Consider the following 22,693-nt stretch of genomic DNA (forward strand, 5'->3'; position numbering starts at 1 on the left):
TTCCTTTGCAGAGGAATTTATGATCATTGGAAGCTTGTTTAGTGTGAAGTAAAAGATTATATTTGTTGCTGTATTGGTGTGTTTTTGTGCACTGATATATATAAACAGTAGATTTCATATATCATGGTGTGGCATGGATATTATAAATATTAATTCAATTGTTCAGTTACTAACTAGAAACAAGAAGTGTTAGTGGAATGCTTTTTTTAGATTAGATTCCAATTGATCTGTAGTGAGGTGGTCCTCCAGGATGTAATTCCAATTGATCCGTAGTGAGGAGGTCCTCCAGGATGTAGAACATGTCAGAAAAACAATAATACATGACAAATATTTACAACTGAAACAAATAAGCTAATGTACCTTCCACAGGTCCCAAGTGGAATGATCGTCTTTTATTTTTATTTTTATTTTTTTTTATTTTTTTAAATGAGCGCTGTATGAAAGAATCATTGTGCAAACACTCATTTACTAAGATCACATTAATGCACTGATTTTAAAATTAAAAAAAAAATGTTTTTATATAAGGTAATAAATATATAACTACTACAATACTTATTTACAATAAACACATTACTGCACTGAAATGGTGCAGAAGTTAGATCGTACTTTTTTTACACACACACACACACACACACACACACACACACACACACAGAGAGAGAGAGAGAGAGAGAGAGAGAGAGAGAGAGAGAGAGAGAGAGAGAGAGAGAGAGAGAATCTGTTGGTTCTACTGAGAAATTCATCAATGGAGTAGAAGGAGTTGACCATCAATGAATCCTTTAGGCTTCTCTTAAGCTGAATTTCATTGGTTTTTATGGCTGCTGGCAAGTTATTGAAAATGTATGTTCCTGAATAATGCACACCTTTTTGTACGAGAGTAAGTGACTTTAAATCCTTGTGAAGATTATTCTTATTTCTAGTATTGACTCCATGAATTGAGCTGTTGGTTAGAAAAAGTGATATATTTTTAATGACAAATTTCATTAAGGAATAAATATATTGGGAAGCAGTAGTTAGTATCCCTAGTTCCCTAAACAGGCTTCTGCAGGATGTTCTTGAGTTCACACCACATACTGCGCGTTTTTGTGCCCGGAAAACTTTAGCTTGGCTTGATGAATTACCCCAAAAAATAATCCCATATGACATTATGGAATGAAAGTAAGCATAGTATGCCAGCTTTTTCATTTTTATATCCCCCATTTCTGACACAATTCACATTGCAAATAGAGATTTGTTAAGACACTTCAACAGTTCTGTGGTGTGCTTCTCCCAGTTGAATTTATTATCAAGCTGTAATCCCAAGAATTTAACACTGTCCACTTCTTCTATCTGCTGGTCATGGTATGCTAGGCATGTACTCGTGGGACACCCTTCGCAAGTTCTGAACTGCGTGTAGTGTGTTTTATCAAAGTTTAGTGACAAAGAATTGGCTAGGAACCAGTGATTAATGTCCACAAATATTTTATTAGCCGATCTTTCTAAGACTACACTTGACTTGCTGTTTATTGCAATGTTTGTATCATCAGCAAACAAAACAAGCTTGGCATCTAGTAATGTTACTGATGAAAGGTCATTGATATACACAAGAAAAAGTAAGGACCCTAAGATGGAACCTTGTGGGACTCCACATGTAATTAGTTCCCAGTAGGATGATGCCTGATAGCTTAATACATGTCTCTTTCCTAATAACACCCTTTGTGTCCTGCCAGATATATAAGATTTGAATCATTTTGCAGTATTTCCTATTACACCATAATATTCTAATTTACTTAAAAGGATATTGTGATTTACACAGTCAAATACCTTTGACAGATCACAAAATATACCAGTTGCCTGCAGTTTTTTGTCTAATGAATTAAGTACATTTACACTGTAAGTGTAGAAAGCCTTCTCAATATCAGAACTCTTTAGAAATCTGGACTGCAACTTTAGCAGTATGTCATTTGTGATAAGATGGTTATAAAGCCGATTGTACATTACCTTTTCTAAAATTTTTGAGAATGCTGGCAAAAGTGAAATTGGACAGAAATTTAATGCTATTTTTTTATTTCCCTTCTTAAACAGTTGCTTAACTTTAGCATATTTCAACCATTCAGGAAATATTCCACTGATAAATGACTGGTTACACAAATAGCTTAATATGTTACTTAATTTGGGATCACACTCTTTAATTAACTTTGTTGATGTTTCATCATACCCACTAGATGGTTTTGATTTTAAAGATTTTATGATGGACATTACTTCTGCTGGAGTAGTGAGGGTCAAATTCATATTATGGAAGTTGCTTGCAATGTCTGGTCTGAGGTATTCCATAACAGCATCTACAGAACCTGAGAACCCCATCTTTTCAGTGACAGTTATAAAATGTTTGATAAAAAGTTCTGCAACACTATACACATCTGTCACCAATGTATCATATACTCTTAATGCTATTTGTCCCTCTTCATGTCTGGTTCTACTGTCTCCTCCTTCACTATATCCCATATTGTCTTTATTTTGTTATATGATATGACTATCTTTTCCTTGTAATATATTTACTTTGATGTCCATATTACAGTCTTCATTATTTTGCAGTATTTCTTGTAATGTGCTGTAGCATCAACATCAGAACTGTTTCGGGTTGACAGATACAGTTTTCTTTTTGTTTTACAAGATACCCCTATTCCTGGAGTAATCCATGGCTTCTTTGTAGACTGCTCTAACCTTGGTTAGTTTTGGGATAAAACAGTGTTCAAATAAGGTAAGCACTTTATTAGCAAAAGTGTTATATTTTTCATTCGTGCCATGAGCACTGCAAACATCACTCAAGTGAATGTCTCTTAGGAGTGCCCTAAAATAATTAATTTTTGGCTTATTACACTTCTACTCTTCAGTATTAACATTTAACAGAAGGAACTGCATGTCATGGTATGAGAGTTCATTGACTATTGGTTTTGTAATATAATTTTTTTTCATTGGACTTTCCTATAAAGATATTACTAATTGCTGTTGGTGAGCAATTGGCTACCCTAGTGGGAAACTTTAGAGTGGGAATTAAGTTGAATGATAGTGTTACTCACGCAAATAAGTTCTTATTGGAGAGTCTTTAAGGAAATCTACATTGAAGTCACAAGCAACCACTATTTCTTTGTTTTGGGTTGTTAAATGGACCAGTACAGCTTCAAGGTGGTTTATGAACAGATTAAAGTTACCTGCAGGTGCTTGATATACACTTAATATTATGAAGGATTTTTTTGTGAAATTCTATTTCTGTTACACATGCTTCCATATGCTGTTCTATGCAAAATTTATGAATGCCTATGTTCTTAAATTTATGACAGTTCCTGATGAATGTGGCAACTCCTCCTTTCTCCATTTCTGCTCTAGAAAAGTGAGATGCTAAGCAAAATCCTGTAACAATTAAAAGTTCTATACCAGTGGCCACATGATGTTCAGAGAGGCAGATTATGTCAGCTGAGTTTGAGGACTCTAATTCATCTATGCAGATAATTAATTCATTAATTTTATTTCTCAGTCCTCAAATATTTTGATGCAATAAAGATAGCTGCCATTTCGCATTGACTGAGTTAAAATTGGGTAAAGTTGAAAATTCTGCTGAGTGTTGAAAATTCTTAACCAGTAGCAGTTTATGCTGATGTGATAAGCTAGAATTATGTTTTTTTGGTTTCTTTCTCAAACTGAAGGTTTGTGTCAATCCTAACCTCTCTTAAAATTTGGTTTCTTTCTGTCCTCCCTACCCTGAAAAAGGGTGTTTTCTGAACCCTATAACCACTCGTATTTTATCACTCATGACAGTGCCTCCCCCCTTTAACTTTCCTGCTATTTTCCGAGCCAGTTTACCCTTCCCTTTCCTGTTGAGGTGAAGGCCATGCCTGGTATAATCCCGCCTGCTGAGAGAATCAACAGGAACCACACCAATTGTTGACCCTGCACCCTACATAAGCAGCTGTTCCAACTCCAAATTAACTCGCTTGACAGAAGAATTCAAACGAGGTCAGTCATGGTGCCCAAGAACAGATACAAACTCAACACTACTATGCTTTGATGCTGATGCAATCTTTGCCAGGTCACACTCTATACTGAACCCAGGATCTCTCTTACCTGGCCCACCCACTGTAACTACTGTGTCTTCCTTAGTGAAATATTTGCAGAGTGATCCTAAATCCTCTGTCACCTGCTCCAGACCAGCACTAAGTTTAAAAAAAATTGGTGATGTGGTATTCTGATCCTAGTTCATCCTGCAAAAGTTAGCCAACACCTCTTCCATGGGAGCTACCTAACAACAACACTTTTTCTCTTTACTGATTTCCCTACATTCTTACTTCTCAATTTGCTGCTGAAAGTTTGTTGTGGGAGACCTTGATGTATATATTCAGCTGTTTAGTTAAAAGGATTTCCTTCTTTACACACTGTACCACCTCAGTTTTTTGAAGTATACATGTTGTCTGAAGTGTAATTTTTTAGTGTAGATGACTGTGATAAGTGATTGGAGTGTAGTCTCATGTTGGTGTTGTCAAGGACAGTGAAAGTCTGAATAGGTTCACGAGGGAGAGGGTGAAATCTCTCCATCAGCTAATAGCCTATTCATTTTATTGGTCCCGTATATCATGGTCATATAATATTTGTATATATGATGGGGGATAAGTCAATATAATTAAGAAGTGGTGGATGACTTATGAAACAATGAGTGAACACTGCAATTTTCACAGTAATGAGATACTGTTTTATAAAGAACATTTATGCACTATATTAATCTGTGCTACGATTTGATTTACCAGAATTTAAGCAGTTAATGCAGTAATTGTTGTCTAAATGGTTAAATTAACAGAATTTGTTAACAGTTAACTCATAGGTGTAAGGAGAGTTCATTATTAATTCAAGCTACCTCGGGAGATGGATTATGTGTTACCACTGCCAAAATGTTAGTTGCATTTCTTTCATCAGTTGCTGTTCTTTTTCGTTGGTGTATTTTATTCTTCATACTTCTGATTTCATGGGAAATAATTTACAATATTTGCAAAGACAAATGGAGGTCTTGGCACAGTCATGATATCCTTAAGCATACAACTGCACTGTTGCTCTAACACTTGACATTTTCCATAAACAAAAGCCATATCCACTTTTTGGAATGTCTATACCATTGTGAAAGTCTGAATAGGTTCACGAGCAATTTTCCTGATTGCTACAACAGCGGAGCACAGGCGGCTAGGCTTAATGCTCACAGATACACACAAAAATTGTATCAGAGTTACGTATATGCTTACATTTGATATAGTATGGCAGATATTTGTTGGTCCTCTTTTTCCTGATGATGTTACTATCTGATGGATTCTAGACTGATGATGTCCTGTTCAAGTCCTATTTAAAGTACCACAGAAAAAGTATATAGTTTCTTCAAACAAAAAAAACAAAAGTAGGTATCATCATTCAGCAACAACAAATTTTAAAAATATTTTTGAGAAAACAGCACCTTGATGCATTTACTCTGTACAAATATATTTGGGATGGCTGCTTACCCTGTACATATATCAAACTGCTTATATGGGTTGTGTAGCACAAGGATGCTTCTTTGTGTGTTGGAAAATCACAGGACGCTTGTTACCATGCCTTCTTTAAGCTGATCAAATTATTGATTGTCTAGCCTGACCTACTTTACTAGAGTGACTTCCCTTAGATTGGATGGAATGTGTGGATGAGCTTTGGTTGTGTATTGCCACACATTTCTGTATATGGGAATTTTAACTGCAACCTCACAGTGCAATTCTTTAATGGGAAAGTTGCTGACAATAAGCCAGTCCAGTTTTAGTGGAATAGAGATATCTGCAAATACACTCCTGGAAATTGAAATAAGAACACCGTGAATTCATTGTCCCAGGAAGGGGAAACTTTATTGACACATTCCTGGGGTCAGATACATCACATGATCACACTGACAGAACCACAGGCACATAGACACAGGCAACAGAGCATGCACAATGTCGGCACTAGTACAGTGTATATCCACCTTTCGCAGCAATGCAGGCTGCTATTCTCCCATGGAGACGATCGTAGAGATGCTGGATGTATTCCTGTGGAACGGCTTGCCATGCCATTTCCACCTGGCGCCTCAGTTGGACCAGCGTTCATGCTGTACGTGCAGACCGCGTGAGACGACGCTTCATCCAGTCCCAAACATGCTCAATGGGGGACAGATTCGGAGATCTTGCTGGCCAGGGTAGTTGACTTACACCTTTTAGAGCACGTTGAGTGGCACGGGATACAAGCGGACGTGCATAGTCCTGTTGGAACAGCAAGTTCCCTTGCCGGTCTAGGAATGGTAGAACGATGGGTTCGTGACGGTTTGGATGTACCGTGCACTATTCAGTGTCCCCTCGACGATCACCAGTGGTGTACGGCCAGTGTAGGAGATCGCTCCCCACACCATGATGCCGGGTGTTGGCCCTGTGTGCCTCGGTCGTATGCAGTCCTGATTGTGGCGCTCACCTGCACGGCGCCAAACACGCATACGACCATCATTGGCACCAAGGCAGAAGCGACTCTCATCGCTGAAGACGACACGTCTCCATTCGTCCCTCCATTCACGCCTGTCGCGACACCACTGGAGGCGGGCTGCACGATGTTGGGGCGTGAGCGGAAGACGGCCTAACGGTGTGCGGGACCGTAGCCCAGCTTCATGGAGACGGTTGCGAATGGTCCTCGCCGATACCCCAGGAGCAACAGTGTCCCTAATTTGCTGGGAAGTGGCGGTGCGGTCCCCTACGGCACTGCGTAGGATCCTACGGTCTTGGCGTGCATCCGTGCGTCGCTGCGGTCCGGTCCCAGGTCGACGGGCACGTGCACCTTCCGCCGACCACTGGCGACCACATCGATGTACTGTGGAGACCTCACGCCCCACGTGTTGAGCAATTCGGCGGTACGTCCACCCGGCCTCCCGCATGCCCACTATACGCCCTCGCTCAAAGTCCGTCAACTGCACATACGGTTCACGTCCACGCTGTCGCGGCATGCTACCAGTGTTAAAGACTGCGATGGAGCTCCTTATGCCACGGCAAACTGGCTGACACTGACGGCGGTGGTGCACAAATGCTGCGCAGCTAGCGCCATTCGACGGCCAACACCGCGGTTCCTGGTGTGTCCGCTGTGCCGTGCGTGTGATCATTGCTTGTACAGCCCTCTCGCAGTGTCCGGAGCAAGTATGGTGGGTCTGACACACCGGTGTCAATGTGTTCTTTTTTCCATTTCCAGGAGTGTACAATAATAGAAGGATAAATGGTCTGCATTTCCTAGTAGTGAAGGTAACATTGCCACATCCTGTTATACAAAGAAAAAGCAGGCTGTTGGACCTTGGAGAAGGGGAAATAATGCTGTTACAAATTAAATTCATTACTCTCAGATGTCATACTTATATTAACTAAAAAGGCACCAGAAACTATAATTGTTTCTAATATGCTTTTACAGTGTGAATAAGATGCACCTCATGAAGCTCAAAATGTAATCTGAGTTCTCTGTCAAAATAAACATTCTATGTAATTTTTTTACACACACACACACACACACACACACACACACACACAACACCACCACCACCACCACTACTACTACTGTTCTCTCTCTCTCTCTCTCTCTCTCTCTCTTGGTTACTCTCTCCAACAGCCCATGGTAAACAGCACTTGTTTAGCATAACTATATGTTTAGCAGCCTCAAGCATTATTCTGTTTCCTGATCATAGCTGGGCATAGTAATTCAGTTAGGTCTTTTGTTAAATTAATAGTAAATTAACTTCAAAACATATGATCTGATAGATTAAGTTAAGGGAATTATTCCTTGCATCTTTCACTGCCATCTATTTTATGTTTAAAATCATTAATACAGTCACAGACAATTTCAAACATTTTGCATAACTTTTTTCACTGGTGATCTGTGGTTCTCCTCCATCTGTGCTTAGTTAGGAGCATAGCTTCCCACTTAGTTACTCAGAGTTCGCTTTACTGATGGACATCTGTCGTTATTAATCATCTGTGTCTCTGAAGCATGTTGCGAGCACCATATAATTGTTGCTTCTGTCACCAGATTGATCTGGTGGTGATTGTAGACCATTAACAAAATCTCTAAAATTCCATTAAGTGGTGTGTGCAGTGTAAATGGTCTTGTCACAACAGTAGAAGCATTTCCAAACACAGGTTAAAGTTTTCACCTTAACAGCTCCTTATTTACAATACAGGAATTCTTACATAGAAATCAGTAAGTAGTTACAAACTGGTAAATCACCAGCATGTGCCCATGTAAGTACTTTTTAAACTTCGTGACTTCAGTCTTTTGTTCAACTGACATATTGCACTTAATGTTAATCAGAGATATGGATCTGTAGAATATGGAATTAACTACCCTAAACTGTCCCAAGCATTTTCGATGGGGTCCATGTATGAAGACATCCCAGACTATTATACTCCATAACTTTCAGGTTTGTAGAGGGAGATACATGTTCGAACGTATGCACATACCCACTTAAAAATTAGTTTCATAGCTAATACTTTTCCCGTAACAGAGAAACATGAAGTTCAGTGTGTTCGTTTCCAGTTCATAGTGCCACCAACTCAATGTGGTTCATTGTGTTTGATGGAAACAAGCACAGTAGTATGAAATGAGGGAGGGAGGGAGCTCAGAGAGATGTATGCAAGTTAACCAACCATAGATCTGCGACCCTTATTCATAATTTGGTAAAATATTTTCCTCAAATGGAAATCATATACCAGGATTTTTTTTTTTAGTTGTGTCCATTATTGATAAATATTTTCCTTTAAAACTATATTCGCTTCAGTGTAGCTCGTTTACTAGTTTATGCACCACCTACATGTAGCCTTGTGCTGAATGTGTATGCATGTGAATGAACAAGCAAGCACCTATAATAGCCTTTTATATAGTTGTCAAAACAGATCAGCTAACATATTTTCGTATGTCTTGGGAAGATGTTTGTTTGGCCTGTTTAGAATAAAAATGTTGACACTATTGCTTTCGGAGAGCAAAAATCCCCCCTTTAGGAATCTAAATTGTTTCTGCAAGCAGAGGTTTTTTGGTGTTGTGTTAGCTCTGTTCTTCTGTGAGATGCAGAAGGCAGTATATAAGAGAACACAGATGTCTGCTGTGTTGTTGACTTGTGTTCTGTTGCCTATTGAATAAAATAACAACTTATAGAATATTGATTTGACTGTAGATTTTGTAACAAGCGGAATTCATTTTGTAAAACATTGTTTTTATCTTAGTGGAAATGATAAGTATAATTGATATATAATTTTAAAAATACTTATTTGTGGGCACAACTGCAAAATTGTTTCACATAATATGAGCAGTTTCAGCTGACATCAGTCATCTTCAGATCGTGATTTGCAGCAGTGGTATACTTGCATGCACAGTTAAAACACTTGCTTCTCATCATGATCTGCAGATGGTCAAAGTCATCTCAAACCAATTATTTTTGTGAGATATTCATTGACAGTGACAATAAACAAAAATTTCTAAAGTGGAATTCTATAAGTCATTATTAATAAGTATAAAATGGGTATATCACATGAGAGTTACTACACTACACATGGAGGCCATTTGTGGATGATGCTGTTGTATGTAGCAAAGTAGAAACCCTAAAAAAATTGTAGCAAAATTCAGGAAGATCTGCAGATGTTTGACATACAGTTTGAGGACTGACAGATGACTTTCAACATGAACAAATGCAGCATAACATACAAAAATATTGGAAAGTGCTATTATTCTTTGGTTACATAATTGATAATTAACCACTGGAAACAGTCATAACCATCAAATATCTGGAGTGATTTGAAACTGAAAGGCCACAAGGAACTAATTATAAGAAAGGCAGTCATCAGACTGAGGTTCACTGGAATAGTCTTATAAAAATTTAATTCATCCATGAAAAGAATATTGCTCAACAGTTTAAGAAGTGTCCAAAGTATGGTTAACAGAGGCACTCCAAACAAGCTGTGCATTTCACAAGTTTGTTTAGTAAGTGTGTGAGTGTCGTGAAGAGTGATGAGAGTATCTCTAGTGGCAGACACTAAAACAAAAGCATTGTGCTCCACTGAGAGGTTTGTTTTTAAAAGTTCTTATTATGCGTTCCCAGAAGAGTAGTCAAGATACTACTATTTCCCACTTATGACTCTTGAAATGACCATGGTAGTAAAATCAGAAGACTAAATCAGTTTTTAAGTATTTGGGAGGAATGGTTATGTAAGATATTACCAACAGAGATAAAGGCAAGACCAGCTACAGATAACAGGTGCTATTACAGCTTCCATAAGATGTTGCAGTCCTCCAACATTTCAAGACAGTTGAAGTCAACAGTTTACAAAAGTGAGGGCAATGTATGAAAATGGTGCTTGGAAAATTAGGACCAATGCAGGACTGCATGTACTCAATAAAATTCCACCAATCCCTGTGGATGTAAAGGCATGAAGGTTGCTTGTGCAGAGAGTGGAAGGACAGCAAGTGCTGAAGAAGGTGGTAACTGCAAAGCCAGAGGGTAGCTGCCCAGTGGGGTGACAAAGATGCAATGGCTTACGATGTAGAGACAGATTTGAGAAAGTTAGGAGTATGGAAGTGGGGAAGGCAGGCCAAGTCAAGAGAGGATTGGAGGAGGTAGGTGGTCGACAAGGCCCAGACCCTTCATGGTCTGTAGTGCCAGAAAAGAAGAAAAAGATGATGAAGAAGACCAAGGAGAAGTAGTAAAATCAGTGAAGTTTGAATTTATTTAGAGGCTTATTGGTAATTGTGTTTTCTGTAAACAATACACATTGGAAACAAGGAAAAATAAAACAGTACAAGGAAGGAGTTGACACATTATAGGGGGGCTTGCAGAGTATAGACGTAGACATATTAATGTTCCACAGATCAGTTTATACTGTGGTGAAATTACAAAGAGAGATGGAGGATGACCCAAACTACAGAAACATTTATTTTTGACGTAGACAACTTAAATTAACGTACACCTACGGTAACTTCTTCATCAGTCAAAAAAGTTTTGAGACTGGATTAATTAAAAAAAACGGAGGAGAGTTAATATGATGGTTTAATGCTTCAAGTGTTCTACATAGTCTCCTCCCACTTGAGTACAATGCACAAAATGTTAATGCAACAGTGTGAAATTGACTGAAAAATCCTTCTTTGGGACATTGTTCAACTCTGTGTTTGTGTGTTGGTGGGGAGGGGTGGGGCACATTAGGGGTGATCAACCTAGAGTGACACTAAGGTATCACAAAATTCTGAAGCATGTTTGTCACAGTCAAAAGAGGTAGATTCCACAAAAAAGTTGCAAACAATTTTTTTTTTTTAGTGTAGGTTGTGATGGAAGATTGAATTGTAGTTTAGCCTGAGGCATAGATTAGACTGAATGGTGACAATTTGGTTTTGAGCTGGTGAAGAGATGTCAAAGGCTTCAGTTAATCTGATTAGAAGTATTCTCAGTAAGTCAGTGAAACAGTTGGTCCCATGGTGCTGATGCACTTGTACGTATGCATTGATATCAGTTCAGTTTTTTATATGTTTTATGTATGTTAAGGAGGAATATTGTAATTTGTAATGCATTCAGTGTAAGCCAGAATAACCATCTATGAACATCACTGTGAGTTTCGAAATCTGACTCTAGCACAAAGATAAAAAAAAAAATACCTAGATTATTTCTTATGTATTTGCATGTTCGTAAAATAGAGAACATCTGAAGACATGACTCAGAATTTCTCTGCACTTCAGCAAATCGTGACAAGTCTTTCACTTACTGCCAAAAACTTCCCTCTGCTCAAGAAGTTCTGTACTGTATTTATGAACTATATAGTAAACAGATTTCTTTCTTTCTCCTGCAGTTACAGTTGTATTGGACTGTATTTACCTTTATCCCACTGAGCGAGGTGGCGCAGTGGTTAGCACACTGGACTCGCATTCAGGACGACGACGGTTCAATCCCGTCTCCAGCCATCCTGATTTAGGTTTTCCGTGATTTCCCTAAGTCGTTTCAGGCAAATGCCGGGATGGTTCCTTTGAAAGGGCACATCCGATTTCCTTCCCAGTCCTTCCCTAACCCGAGCTTGCGCTCCGTCTCTAATGACCTCGTTGTCAACAGGACGTTAAACACTAACCACCATCACCACCTTTATCCCAGTGTAAGATAGAAGTGTAGGTTTTGAAAGGAATTATGCGAGGGTTGCAGTTGTTACAGCTAATTCTTTCTGCTTGTTTTCAAGGGATAAGTGAAATGGCAATGCTTGGTGAAGATATTCCAAAAACCATGGCTGAACTGTCAAGGCTTGAGTGTTACCCAGGACTGGACATGAGTGATGAGGAAGATGATATGGATTCATTTGGACAGTCTTTCGACATCAAATCAGGTATGATGAGAACTTATTGATGTAACTGAAACAGTTGTATCAGCTGTCATGATAAAAATTTGCATGACCTACTGTAATAAATCGAACTGTATTGGCCGGCCGCGGTGGCTGTGCGGTTCTGGCGCTGCAGTCCGGAACCGCGAGGCTGCTACGGTCGCAGGTTCGAATCCTGCCTCGGGCATGGGTGTGTGTGATGTCCTTAGGTTAGTTAGATTTAAGTAGTTCTAAGTTCTAGGGACTTATGACCTAAGATGTTGAGTCCCATAGTGCTCAGATCAATTTTGAACTGTATTGTGTGAGTAACTACATCTAAACTAAGTTAGAACTGTACACATACAGTACAAAAATTCTCTCACACATTGTTTTTAGACATTTAAGAAAATTTTGTGTCCAACAACATGTTTGCTTCTGAAATTGAGTTCACAGTCTATTAAGTGGAATACACCACATAGAGTTACTAGGTTTTATCCCCAAAGCTTACACTAACTGTTCCATCAGTTCCAGTTTACCATTATTTGAACTGAAAGTCTCATATGGCTTTGCAAAAATTAAGTGGAGTATTCTTTTAAGCTTCCTAAGAACTTTGTGGTGCCTTGCAACTTTTCACATGTCAGAATCATAATTATAATAAACTCAAGTTTCACAGATGAAACATAAGATCTTAGTTCATGGTGGTAATGGTAACAATTTACCCTTATAATCTACAAAGAAATAGTTTTGGTCTGCTTTTGTTTCCTCCATAATTTTATCATTTTACTTACAGTCCATGATATAACATTTGCTATACACACACATGGTGTATTTTTTAGGTCAGGTGTATGACAACTTGCTCTGTCAGTTTCCGCTTCTGGTCACTTTTCACAAGAGTAAATATATTTGGTTCTATGATGTTTCAACTTTGACATTGAGGGATATTTGTGTTTTGTTTAATTTTAGAGTTAATAAGCTTCTTCCATTCCTTGAATACAACAGATCTCTGTGTGAGTTTGTTTGCCAATGACTTTTGGCATATGAAATTGCTTGCTAAAAATTCATGACCTAAGTATAATTTTCTTAGTACTCTGCATATTCTGTTTGAGAGAATTTACTTCCCAGCTATGACAATGATGTACTATAATGTGTAAAAATATCCAAACGATGTGAATTGCATTTTGCACGAATTGTATGCAACTCGCATAACATAACTGTCTTGCAGGTTCTTTGCTCTCTTGTCAATACAGTTGTTTGACTATACAAAATGGTTACTTCAAGAGGCCACACGAGATAACAGCTCTGTATGGCTATCATTCCAGATTCAAATATGACAAAAATTCAAATAGCAAAAGACACATTATTAGATGTGACACAACCATTACACATGTAAGCTCAAATTTATTGCATTAAATGACATTTCAAAATGTAAGTTTCAACTTAAAATTATATGATGAACATTTTTGTACTGCACTGGGACATGGCACTCCAATCCAGTAACTATTTTTCCTGTCAACTAAATGCAAAAGATCTTAAATATGATTTCAGTCACAAGTAACAAAGTGTGTGAAGGTTTAAACTTGAAATGACAAAGTATGAAGCTTTGTGTTGGGTGGAGATTTGAACCCACTGTGGTGTCACCACCAGACGCCACACTTGCTAGGTGGTAGCCTTTAAATCGGCCGCGGTCCGTTAGTATACGTCGGACCCGCGTGTCGCCACTGTCAGTGATTGCAGACCGAGCGCCACCACACGGCAGGTCTAGAGAGACTTACTAGCACTCGCCCCAGTTGTACAGCCGACGTTAATAGCAATGGTTCACTGACAAATACACTCTCATTTGCCGAGACGATAGTTAGCATAGCCTTCAGCTACGTCATTTGCTACGACCTAGCAAGGCGCCATTACCAGTTTATATTCAGTGTAATAATGTCTAAACAAGAGCGATGTTCTCCAATTGTGGATTAAAGTTAAGTAGTCCAAGAACTACGTTCTTTTTTTTATAGGATAATTACTTTACCTTGTTCCAGACCTCACGCCAATCTGCGTGAGCTTAACGCGTGCCTTTCGGCTACCTCCAAGTGGCTTGGCTGTCTTGCCACGCCACTACACCCACCATCTATCGTCCCTAACTTCTACTCAAGAATAGACATTAAAAATTGGTTTAGTTCACCAGTATCAATATGTACACATCATGAACTGGAAATAACATGACATAAAGTTCTGTGGTGACTGGGAGCCAAACCCTGGACTTATCATTCTCATTAACTAAACACAAAGAGATGTTGACTATTGAATTCTTTTTCACTAGTAAAGAAGAGTGATGTGTTTGAACCTAAGTTGATATGATCAGTGGAAGTCAAAACTGGTACCAACTGTTATTGTTGAAAATGCACAGAAAGGTGTTAAAAATCATAACCATTTGTCACCTGTAGTTTGGTGTGCACATGCTACAACTTGAAATGACTTTGAATGACCTTTGTGCTAGATCAGGATTAAACCAAGACATGCATTTTTCATGGAGACCTTGAGGAATTTGGAATATTGGGGAAACAGTGGAATTGCAACATTTCAAAGGCATCAGACCTAGCAAAAGGAGAGATCTGAGTTTGAATCCCAGTCCAGCATCAGTATTTTCAATATCTCAAGTTCAGATACAACTAGAAATAAGTGCCTGTTAACCTTACATGCCAAGTCACTCATTAATCAAAAGACTCGTGTAAGAAAGCAACCTGGTGTAACTACCACTTCTGTCATGCTCGAACCTTGACTGGCTCTCCTAAGTAGATAGCACAGGGACATGTTTAATGTGGCTTTGGGACCATGGTGCAACTCTACATTCTTCAACTTCCATTATCAGAGGTGAAGAGGGTCTGTTTGTGCTTTGTAAAAATGTGTGAATCGAACCTGGACCATAGGCATGTGTAGCTAGAATCAATCCAAGAGATCACCAGCCTACACAGAGAATTGGTTCCTGATTGTGTTGTGAAGAAGGATGCTCCACTTGGAAAGAGAATTCTTATACTCTGGACATTGACTACTGGCTGCTTGGTAAAGTCATTTCCTTGTTTGTCCACATCAATATTCACTAGCTGTGTACCTAGTGTGCTTTTTTGACTTGATTCTTTAATCACTGATATGGTATCACGTAACAGCCAGCTACATGAACTGACAACATGGTAGGATGCAGAAATTTCTATTGGAAGTGTGGCTTTCCACTTGCGGTTGTGTGGTGATAGATGTATTTATGGTCCGCTCATAGCTATGGTGCACTGTAAACGCAAAGACTAGCTATTGAGCACACTCTCATCTTTATGTTTTTAAACTGCATTTCATCTGATATAATTATATTGCTAAGGGCATAGTGACCTTTTCTCATGCAGCATATTATTTGAAGAGTATTAATGTATGTAATCCACCAAGGCAAATTTTACCTATAAAACTGGACAAGTGTGACTAGGACTTGCTTTTTGTGGAATCTGTTCAAACATAATTAAGTTTATACCTAATAATAATAATAATAATAATAATAATAATAATAATAATAACTCCCGCGGCTTCCCGGGAAAAGAATAGGCCTCCGGTAGGTTCTGCCAGTCGTAAAAGGTGACGAAAAGAACAAACCACTAATAGGGCTAACTCCCCTTTTAGTGTGATTAGTTGGTTCAGGACAGAACTAAAGAAGCCTCGGACAAGCGCCATCATGGTAGGGGACGACGCTTGAACCCTATGCCCGCCCACAATGGTAACGACACTGCTAGCCAACTGGAAAATGATTTAAATCCAAATAGAGGTGTTTTGCAGGATATGCTTCCTGCAACCACCCTAGAAGGAAAACAAAGACAGAGGATGAGATGGTCAGATGAAGTTAATAGACACCTCATGTTCTGTTATTACCAAGCAACAAACCTAGGAACCAACACAACTGGATACAGATCACAAGTATACACAACATTTATTACCAGATACCCAGAATTAAAATTCTTAACAGAACGACGACTAGCTGATCAGATCCGTGTAATAATCAAAAATAACAGGATACCCCAGTCAGAATTAGAAAACATCAAACAACAAGTACAACAAATACTGGAACAAAATAATGTGCAATCAGAAGAAGAAGAAAACACAGTAATGGACTCAAACATCCCAGAGCAAACAAACAAAGACCAACACGCATCAATTAAACAGTCAGAGGAAAACGAAATCTTAAGACAGCCACCAGAACAAGCACAAATAGAACACGAAGTGACACACATGTTAGATATAGAAGAAAAATTTCAGCTGACATATATAGAATACAAAGACACAAATACAGACATTAGACCATTCTTGCATAGACCGCCAAATAACCCACAAGTCGAAACAACAATAAAAACTATCAACACAATCATACACAACAAAATAAATGAAAACACAACTATGGAAGAGTTACAACTGCTGGTTTATATAGGAGCACTCACTACACTAAATATACACACTAGGCAGAGATCAGAACCAACCAACACACAGAAGAAACCCACAAAACCAGCATGGCAACACAGGCTACAGATCAGAATAGAAAAACTGAGAAAAGACATCGGACAGCTAACACAATTTATAAGAAATGAAATGTCAGAAAAAAAACGAAAAAGGTTAGGTAAAATCTCACAACAAGAAGCGATAGAGCAATTAGATGAAAAGAAGCAGAAATTACAAGCATTGGCCAAATGCCATAGAAGATACAAAAAAAAATGAAAATAGAAGGAAACAAAACCAAACATTCAACACAAACCAAAACAAATTTTACCAGACAATAGATAATACACACATTAAAACAGACAATCCACCAAACATAACAGACATGGAACACTTCTGGAGCAACATATGGTCAAATCCGGTACAACATAACAGGCATGCACGGTGGATACAAGCAGAAACAGATACGTACAAGATGATACCGCGGATGCCAGAAGTGATAATTTTGCAACATGAAGTCATCCAAGCAATTAATTCTACTCACAATTGGAAAGCCCCTGGAAAAGATAAAATAGCAAATTTTTGGCTAAAGAAATTCACCTCAACACCTGCACATCAAACTAAATTATTTAACAGTTACATTGCAGACCCATACACATTCCCTGATACACTTACACATGGAATAACTTATCTGAAACCTAAAGATCAAGCAGACACAGCAAACCCAGCTAAATATCGCCCCATAACATGCCTACCAACAATATACAAAATATTAACTTCAGTCATTACACAGAAAGTAATGACACATACAACACAGAACAAAATTATAAACAAATATTGGAAATATACTAAGTAGATCCGAAATTGATACAGTTCCTAAACATAGTAATGAAAAATTGGAAAACCACACTTAATATCCAAACAAATTCAAATAATATCACATCACAGCCAATACAGATTAAGCGTGGAATATACCAAGGAGATTCATTAAGTCCTTTCTGGTTCTGCCTTGCTCTGAACCCACTATCCAACATGCTAAATAATACAAATTATGGATACAATATTACTGGAACATACCCACACAAAATCACACATTTGCTATACATGGATGATCTAAAACTACTGGCAGCAACAAATCAACAACTCAACCAATTACTAAAGATAACAGAAGTGTTCAGCAATGATATAAATATGGGTTTTGGAACAGACAAATGTAAGAAAAATAGCATAGTCAAGGGAAAACACACTAAACAAGAAGATTACATATTGGATAACCACAGCGACTGCATAGAAGCGATGGAAAAAACAGATACCTATAAATATCTAGGATACAGACAAAAATAGGAATAGATAATACAAATATTACAGAAGAACTAAAAGAAAAATATAGACAAAGACTAACAAAAATACTGAAAACAGAATTGACAGCAAGAAACAAGACAAAAGCTATAAATACTTATGTTATACCAATATTGACATATTCATCTGGAGTAGTGAAATGGAGTAACACAGACCTAGAAGCACTCAATACACTTACACGATCACAATGCCACAAATATAGAATACATCACATACATTCAGCAACTGAAAGATTCACATTAAGCAGAAAGGAAGGTGGAAGGGGATTTATCGACATAAAAAACCTACATTATGGACAGGTAGACAATTTAAGAAAATTCTTTATAGAACGAGCAGAAACTAGCAAAATACACAAAGCAATCACTCATATAAATACATTGGCTACACCACTGCAATTTCATAACCACTTCTACAACCCTTTAGATCATATAACATCAACAGATACGAAGAAAGTAAATTGGAAAAAGAAAACACTACATGGCAAGCACCCGTCTCATCTAACCCAGCCACACATCGATCAAGACGCATTCAACACATGGCTAAGAAAAGGCAATATATACAGTGAGACGGAAGGATTCATGATTGCAAAACAGGATCAAACAATAAACACCAGATATTACAGCAAGCATATTATTAAAGATCCCAATAGCACAACAGATAAATGCAGACTTTGCAAACAACAAATAGAAGCAGTAGATCACAACACAAGCGGATGTACAATACTAGCAAATACAGAATACCCCAGAAGACGTGAAAATGTAGCAAAAATAATACAACAACAGCTTGCCTTACAACATAAACTTATAAAACAACATGTTCCCACATACAAGTATGCACCACAAAATGTACTGGAGAACGATGAATACAAATTATACTGGAACAGAACCATTATAACAGATAAAAGAACACCACATAACAAACCTGACATCATACTCGCCAATAAAAAGAAGAAATTAACACAACTAATCGAAATATCCATACCCAATACAACAAATATACAAAAGAAAACAGGAGAAAAAATTGAAAAATACATCCAACTGGCTGAGGAAGTCAAGGACATGTGGCATCAGGATAAAGTTGACATTATACCAATTATACTATCAACTACATGAGTCATACCACACAATGTCCACCACTACATCAATGCGATACAGCTACATCCAACTTATATATACAACTACAGAAATCTGTAATTATTGACACTTGTTCAATTACCCGAAAGTTCCTAAATGCAATGTAACATATACCGTACAGTTACAAGGAAGTCACGCTTGATCAAGGTCCGCGCCACCTTCCATTTTTAACCAGACATAACGTCTGAGACAAGAAAGAAATAATAATAATAAATGTGGCTCATTGCCCTGGTGAAAGTCTTTCTATTGGGTGCTGCTTTTTTTTCATTAGTGTTTTTTTCCTCCCTCTCCTCATGAGGCCTTCCTTACACTCACCATAAGTGCCTTTTTCATCGTGGCTTTGTCACCCCTATTATACATGTTTCCATAACAGAAACGTCGTGAAAGAAGTAAGTAAATGCTGTCTTCTTCGCAAAAATAATAATTTCTTCCTTGTAGAGAGCAAAAAAATAAATGCGTACTACATGATCAAAATGTTGTAGGTAGTGAGAAAGCAAATAAAAATCTATTCTTTGAGAATAAAAGGCAGTGTTCTTCATAAAATAAAAAATATTTATTGAAAACAGAATTGATGATACTTTTTCAGCGTCACTTGCATGTCCCTCACCTACCCCAGTTATCAAGTCGGGCAGAGGGGACCTTCAGCTTAATGTGCAATCTTTACATCATTGAGAGGTGAAGGTTAGGTGAAACCAAGAATTGATCCCGCCATCTTTCTCTTACCACACATGCTCTTTACTGCTAGACTATCAGGACTAACATCACTGTGCTTCCTTCATCTATAATATTTGATGATTGTGTTTGCAAGTGTCAAAATATGTGACATATACGGTTGTATCTTTTGACTGTGTTGACTTAGAAGCTTAAATTATTTTCACCTGCAAGGGACTGTAGACATCTTTGCAGAAGGCTGTGTTGTTTAATTGCACTGAATTAGAACCTGTGAGTCCTCAAAATATAACTGTATGCGTCTAGCGGCACAAAAAAGATGTTTTGTGTTAATAACCACATCCCAGAGGTGTGTCCATCAGCACATGGCATTTGTTTCAACTGAGGCACCTTGCAGTTACAACATACAAAAAGTGACCTAGGAAACTGCAGTTAGTGCTGCTATTGTATGAGGTCACAATTTCTTTAATTTTCCATCTTTAAATCGATGGGGTACTAAATTGAAATTGTGGTACGAATTATGATGGTGAAGTTAAGATTTTCTTAATGATTTTTGATCTGGAAGCTTATAGCTCTGTAAGAGAAGATGTAAATAGCAGATAAAATGTGCAGCTCTCTTAAGAGGTTAGAATGTAGGGCTAACACAGTGTTCCTCTTCACAAATTGGCAAGGTACGACTTTGCTATTGACAGTGCTGCTAAGAGTCTGCTCTCACTGTGGAATTGTTGATTAACGGAGATAATGGGTAATGCTAAAAGTGATATTAGTTACAGATTGTGTGTGGAATGATGTTCCTGGAATCAAATAATAAATGACACCCCAATGTTGCACCTTAAGTGAGAATCATCCAGACTACTTGTCGGGAATGACAATGAAATATCAATTGAATTTAGCAGGCAGTTCTGGATCACACTAGGAAGTAAACTGATGATCATGTAGTTGCCAAATGTATTTTACAATGTTGCCAGTTACCCTTTAGACTAGTGATAGCCAATGTGCTGGGCTGGCTAGCAGTTGTAAATCTCTCCTTTTGAAGATGCTGTGAAGACTGCTGCTACTGTATTGACTGGTAGCCAAAATATCTGAACCATAGCCCAATGAGTTCTATTTGCATTTCTGTAACTATGATTTTGATCTAAAGCATAGTTGCAAATAATGTGCATACTCACTGTCTGTAACTCAAACATCATAAATAAAGAACATAGGGAATTATTTGGATGGCCCTACTCTTCAGTAGCTGCCATAGCTATTTTTGTTTTTTGTGTGTTATGTGTATTGTAGACTTGAATCTCATTCACCGCAGAAGATTAGTGTTATCATCACATGATTCAGTTAACATTATGAGTAAAAATTATTCTTTTTAATATTATTCACATAAAGCAGTTTTCCTTAAGCACATTTTCATTGGCACAATCTCTAACATGTAATAGCACAAATGAAAAGACAACATAACACTGGTTACAAAACACTAACATTCAAAAAGTATTTGATAAGATGCAAATAACACACAGTTTCATATCAGAAAAACAAGCAGTGCAAAGAAATCTTTCTTAATGGCCAAAACCCAGTAGTCAAAAATCAATGAAGAAAATGAAACAAGTTAATGAGACAGTGCAAGTTTGATAATGTTAGATAATGTGGGAGACTACATTGCTGATGGTTAACTTATTCTATATGTTTATCTGTTGTGTTCAATAAACTAATACAAAAACACTATAAAGTGAAGACTGTACTAATACAAATGAATTAAAATTTACCATGGTAACCTTACAACAGAAGTCTTCTATAATAAAACAAAGTACCTGCAACACAGTCATCCCCAAATTGTCACAAATTAGCAACATATTATGCACTTTTGGCATAAAATCTGTCTGTGACCGTGCAGTTCATGATAATACTGAAGTAGCATTACAGGACTACCCTGCAAGTATGGAAATGTAGCAGTGCATGCAGACACATAACAAAATACAGTTATGAAACTATTCAGTGCCCCAGTTAAGTCACTACAATTGTCTCTTCATAAAAAACTAAAAAATAGTTCAGCAGAAGCAGAAAAAGTAGCAACAGTGAGTGTATAAATCTGTAAGTTTTTCATTTTTAAATCTACTGGGTACTGAATCAGGGTACCAAAAAAAGTATGAGGGAGAGGTTTTCTAAAGATTTCTTTATGATTGTTGATCTGCGTGACTGTAACTTTGTGACAGAAGTAGTACAAATAATGTCTTCCATGAGACTGACAGACAGCTACCACAGTCTTCCCTTTGATGGATGAACACTTCACCATTGAGGTAGCGGACAACTGTCCCATTGAGGTTTCCTTCGCCCTAGTGATGGACAAGATGGATAGCTTGCAATTTAAAAGACGAGAGTGGCTGTAGTTTCAACTTGGAACGAGGTTTTTGGACTCCAAAAACATAAATTTTCTAACTTTGTCTCGTGCAAGTGAACATATTAAAAATATGTAATCAAAATGACAAGAAAATATAAGTTAAGTATAGAAGGATATTCTCTTCCCCTCAGGAAGTAAGTTGGAGGTCACAGTGTTGCCATATATATTGTGGGAGATCATGTCTCTAGCTTGTGACAGCTAAACTGTATCTTGTGCATCTCCCAATAGCTTTTTAAAGACATGGAGCAGGCAGTTGCACAGATAACCAAATGAATAGGCCAAGGAATATTATTTACATTTCTGGAACCAGGGATCGAAGCTAAATCATA

The 22,693-nt window shown here is 37.8% G+C and overlaps 1 protein-coding gene across 1 annotated transcript in view; it reads left to right on the top strand.

The window, feature by feature from the left end:
- The window catches only part of LOC126470543 (target of rapamycin complex 2 subunit MAPKAP1), a 116,011-nt gene that overhangs the window by 19,285 nt on the left and 74,033 nt on the right, over nucleotides 1-22,693 (top strand). Inside the window, exon 2 of the mRNA XM_050098474.1 lies at nucleotides 12,246-12,389. Within this exon, the coding sequence (XP_049954431.1) occupies nucleotides 12,246-12,389 (144 nt within the window). The remainder of the gene's footprint in view (nucleotides 1-12,245; nucleotides 12,390-22,693) is intronic.

Source organism: Schistocerca serialis, chromosome 3 (genome assembly GCF_023864345.2).
Source record: "Schistocerca serialis cubense isolate TAMUIC-IGC-003099 chromosome 3, iqSchSeri2.2, whole genome shotgun sequence".
NCBI lineage: Eukaryota > Metazoa > Arthropoda > Insecta > Orthoptera > Acrididae > Schistocerca > Schistocerca serialis.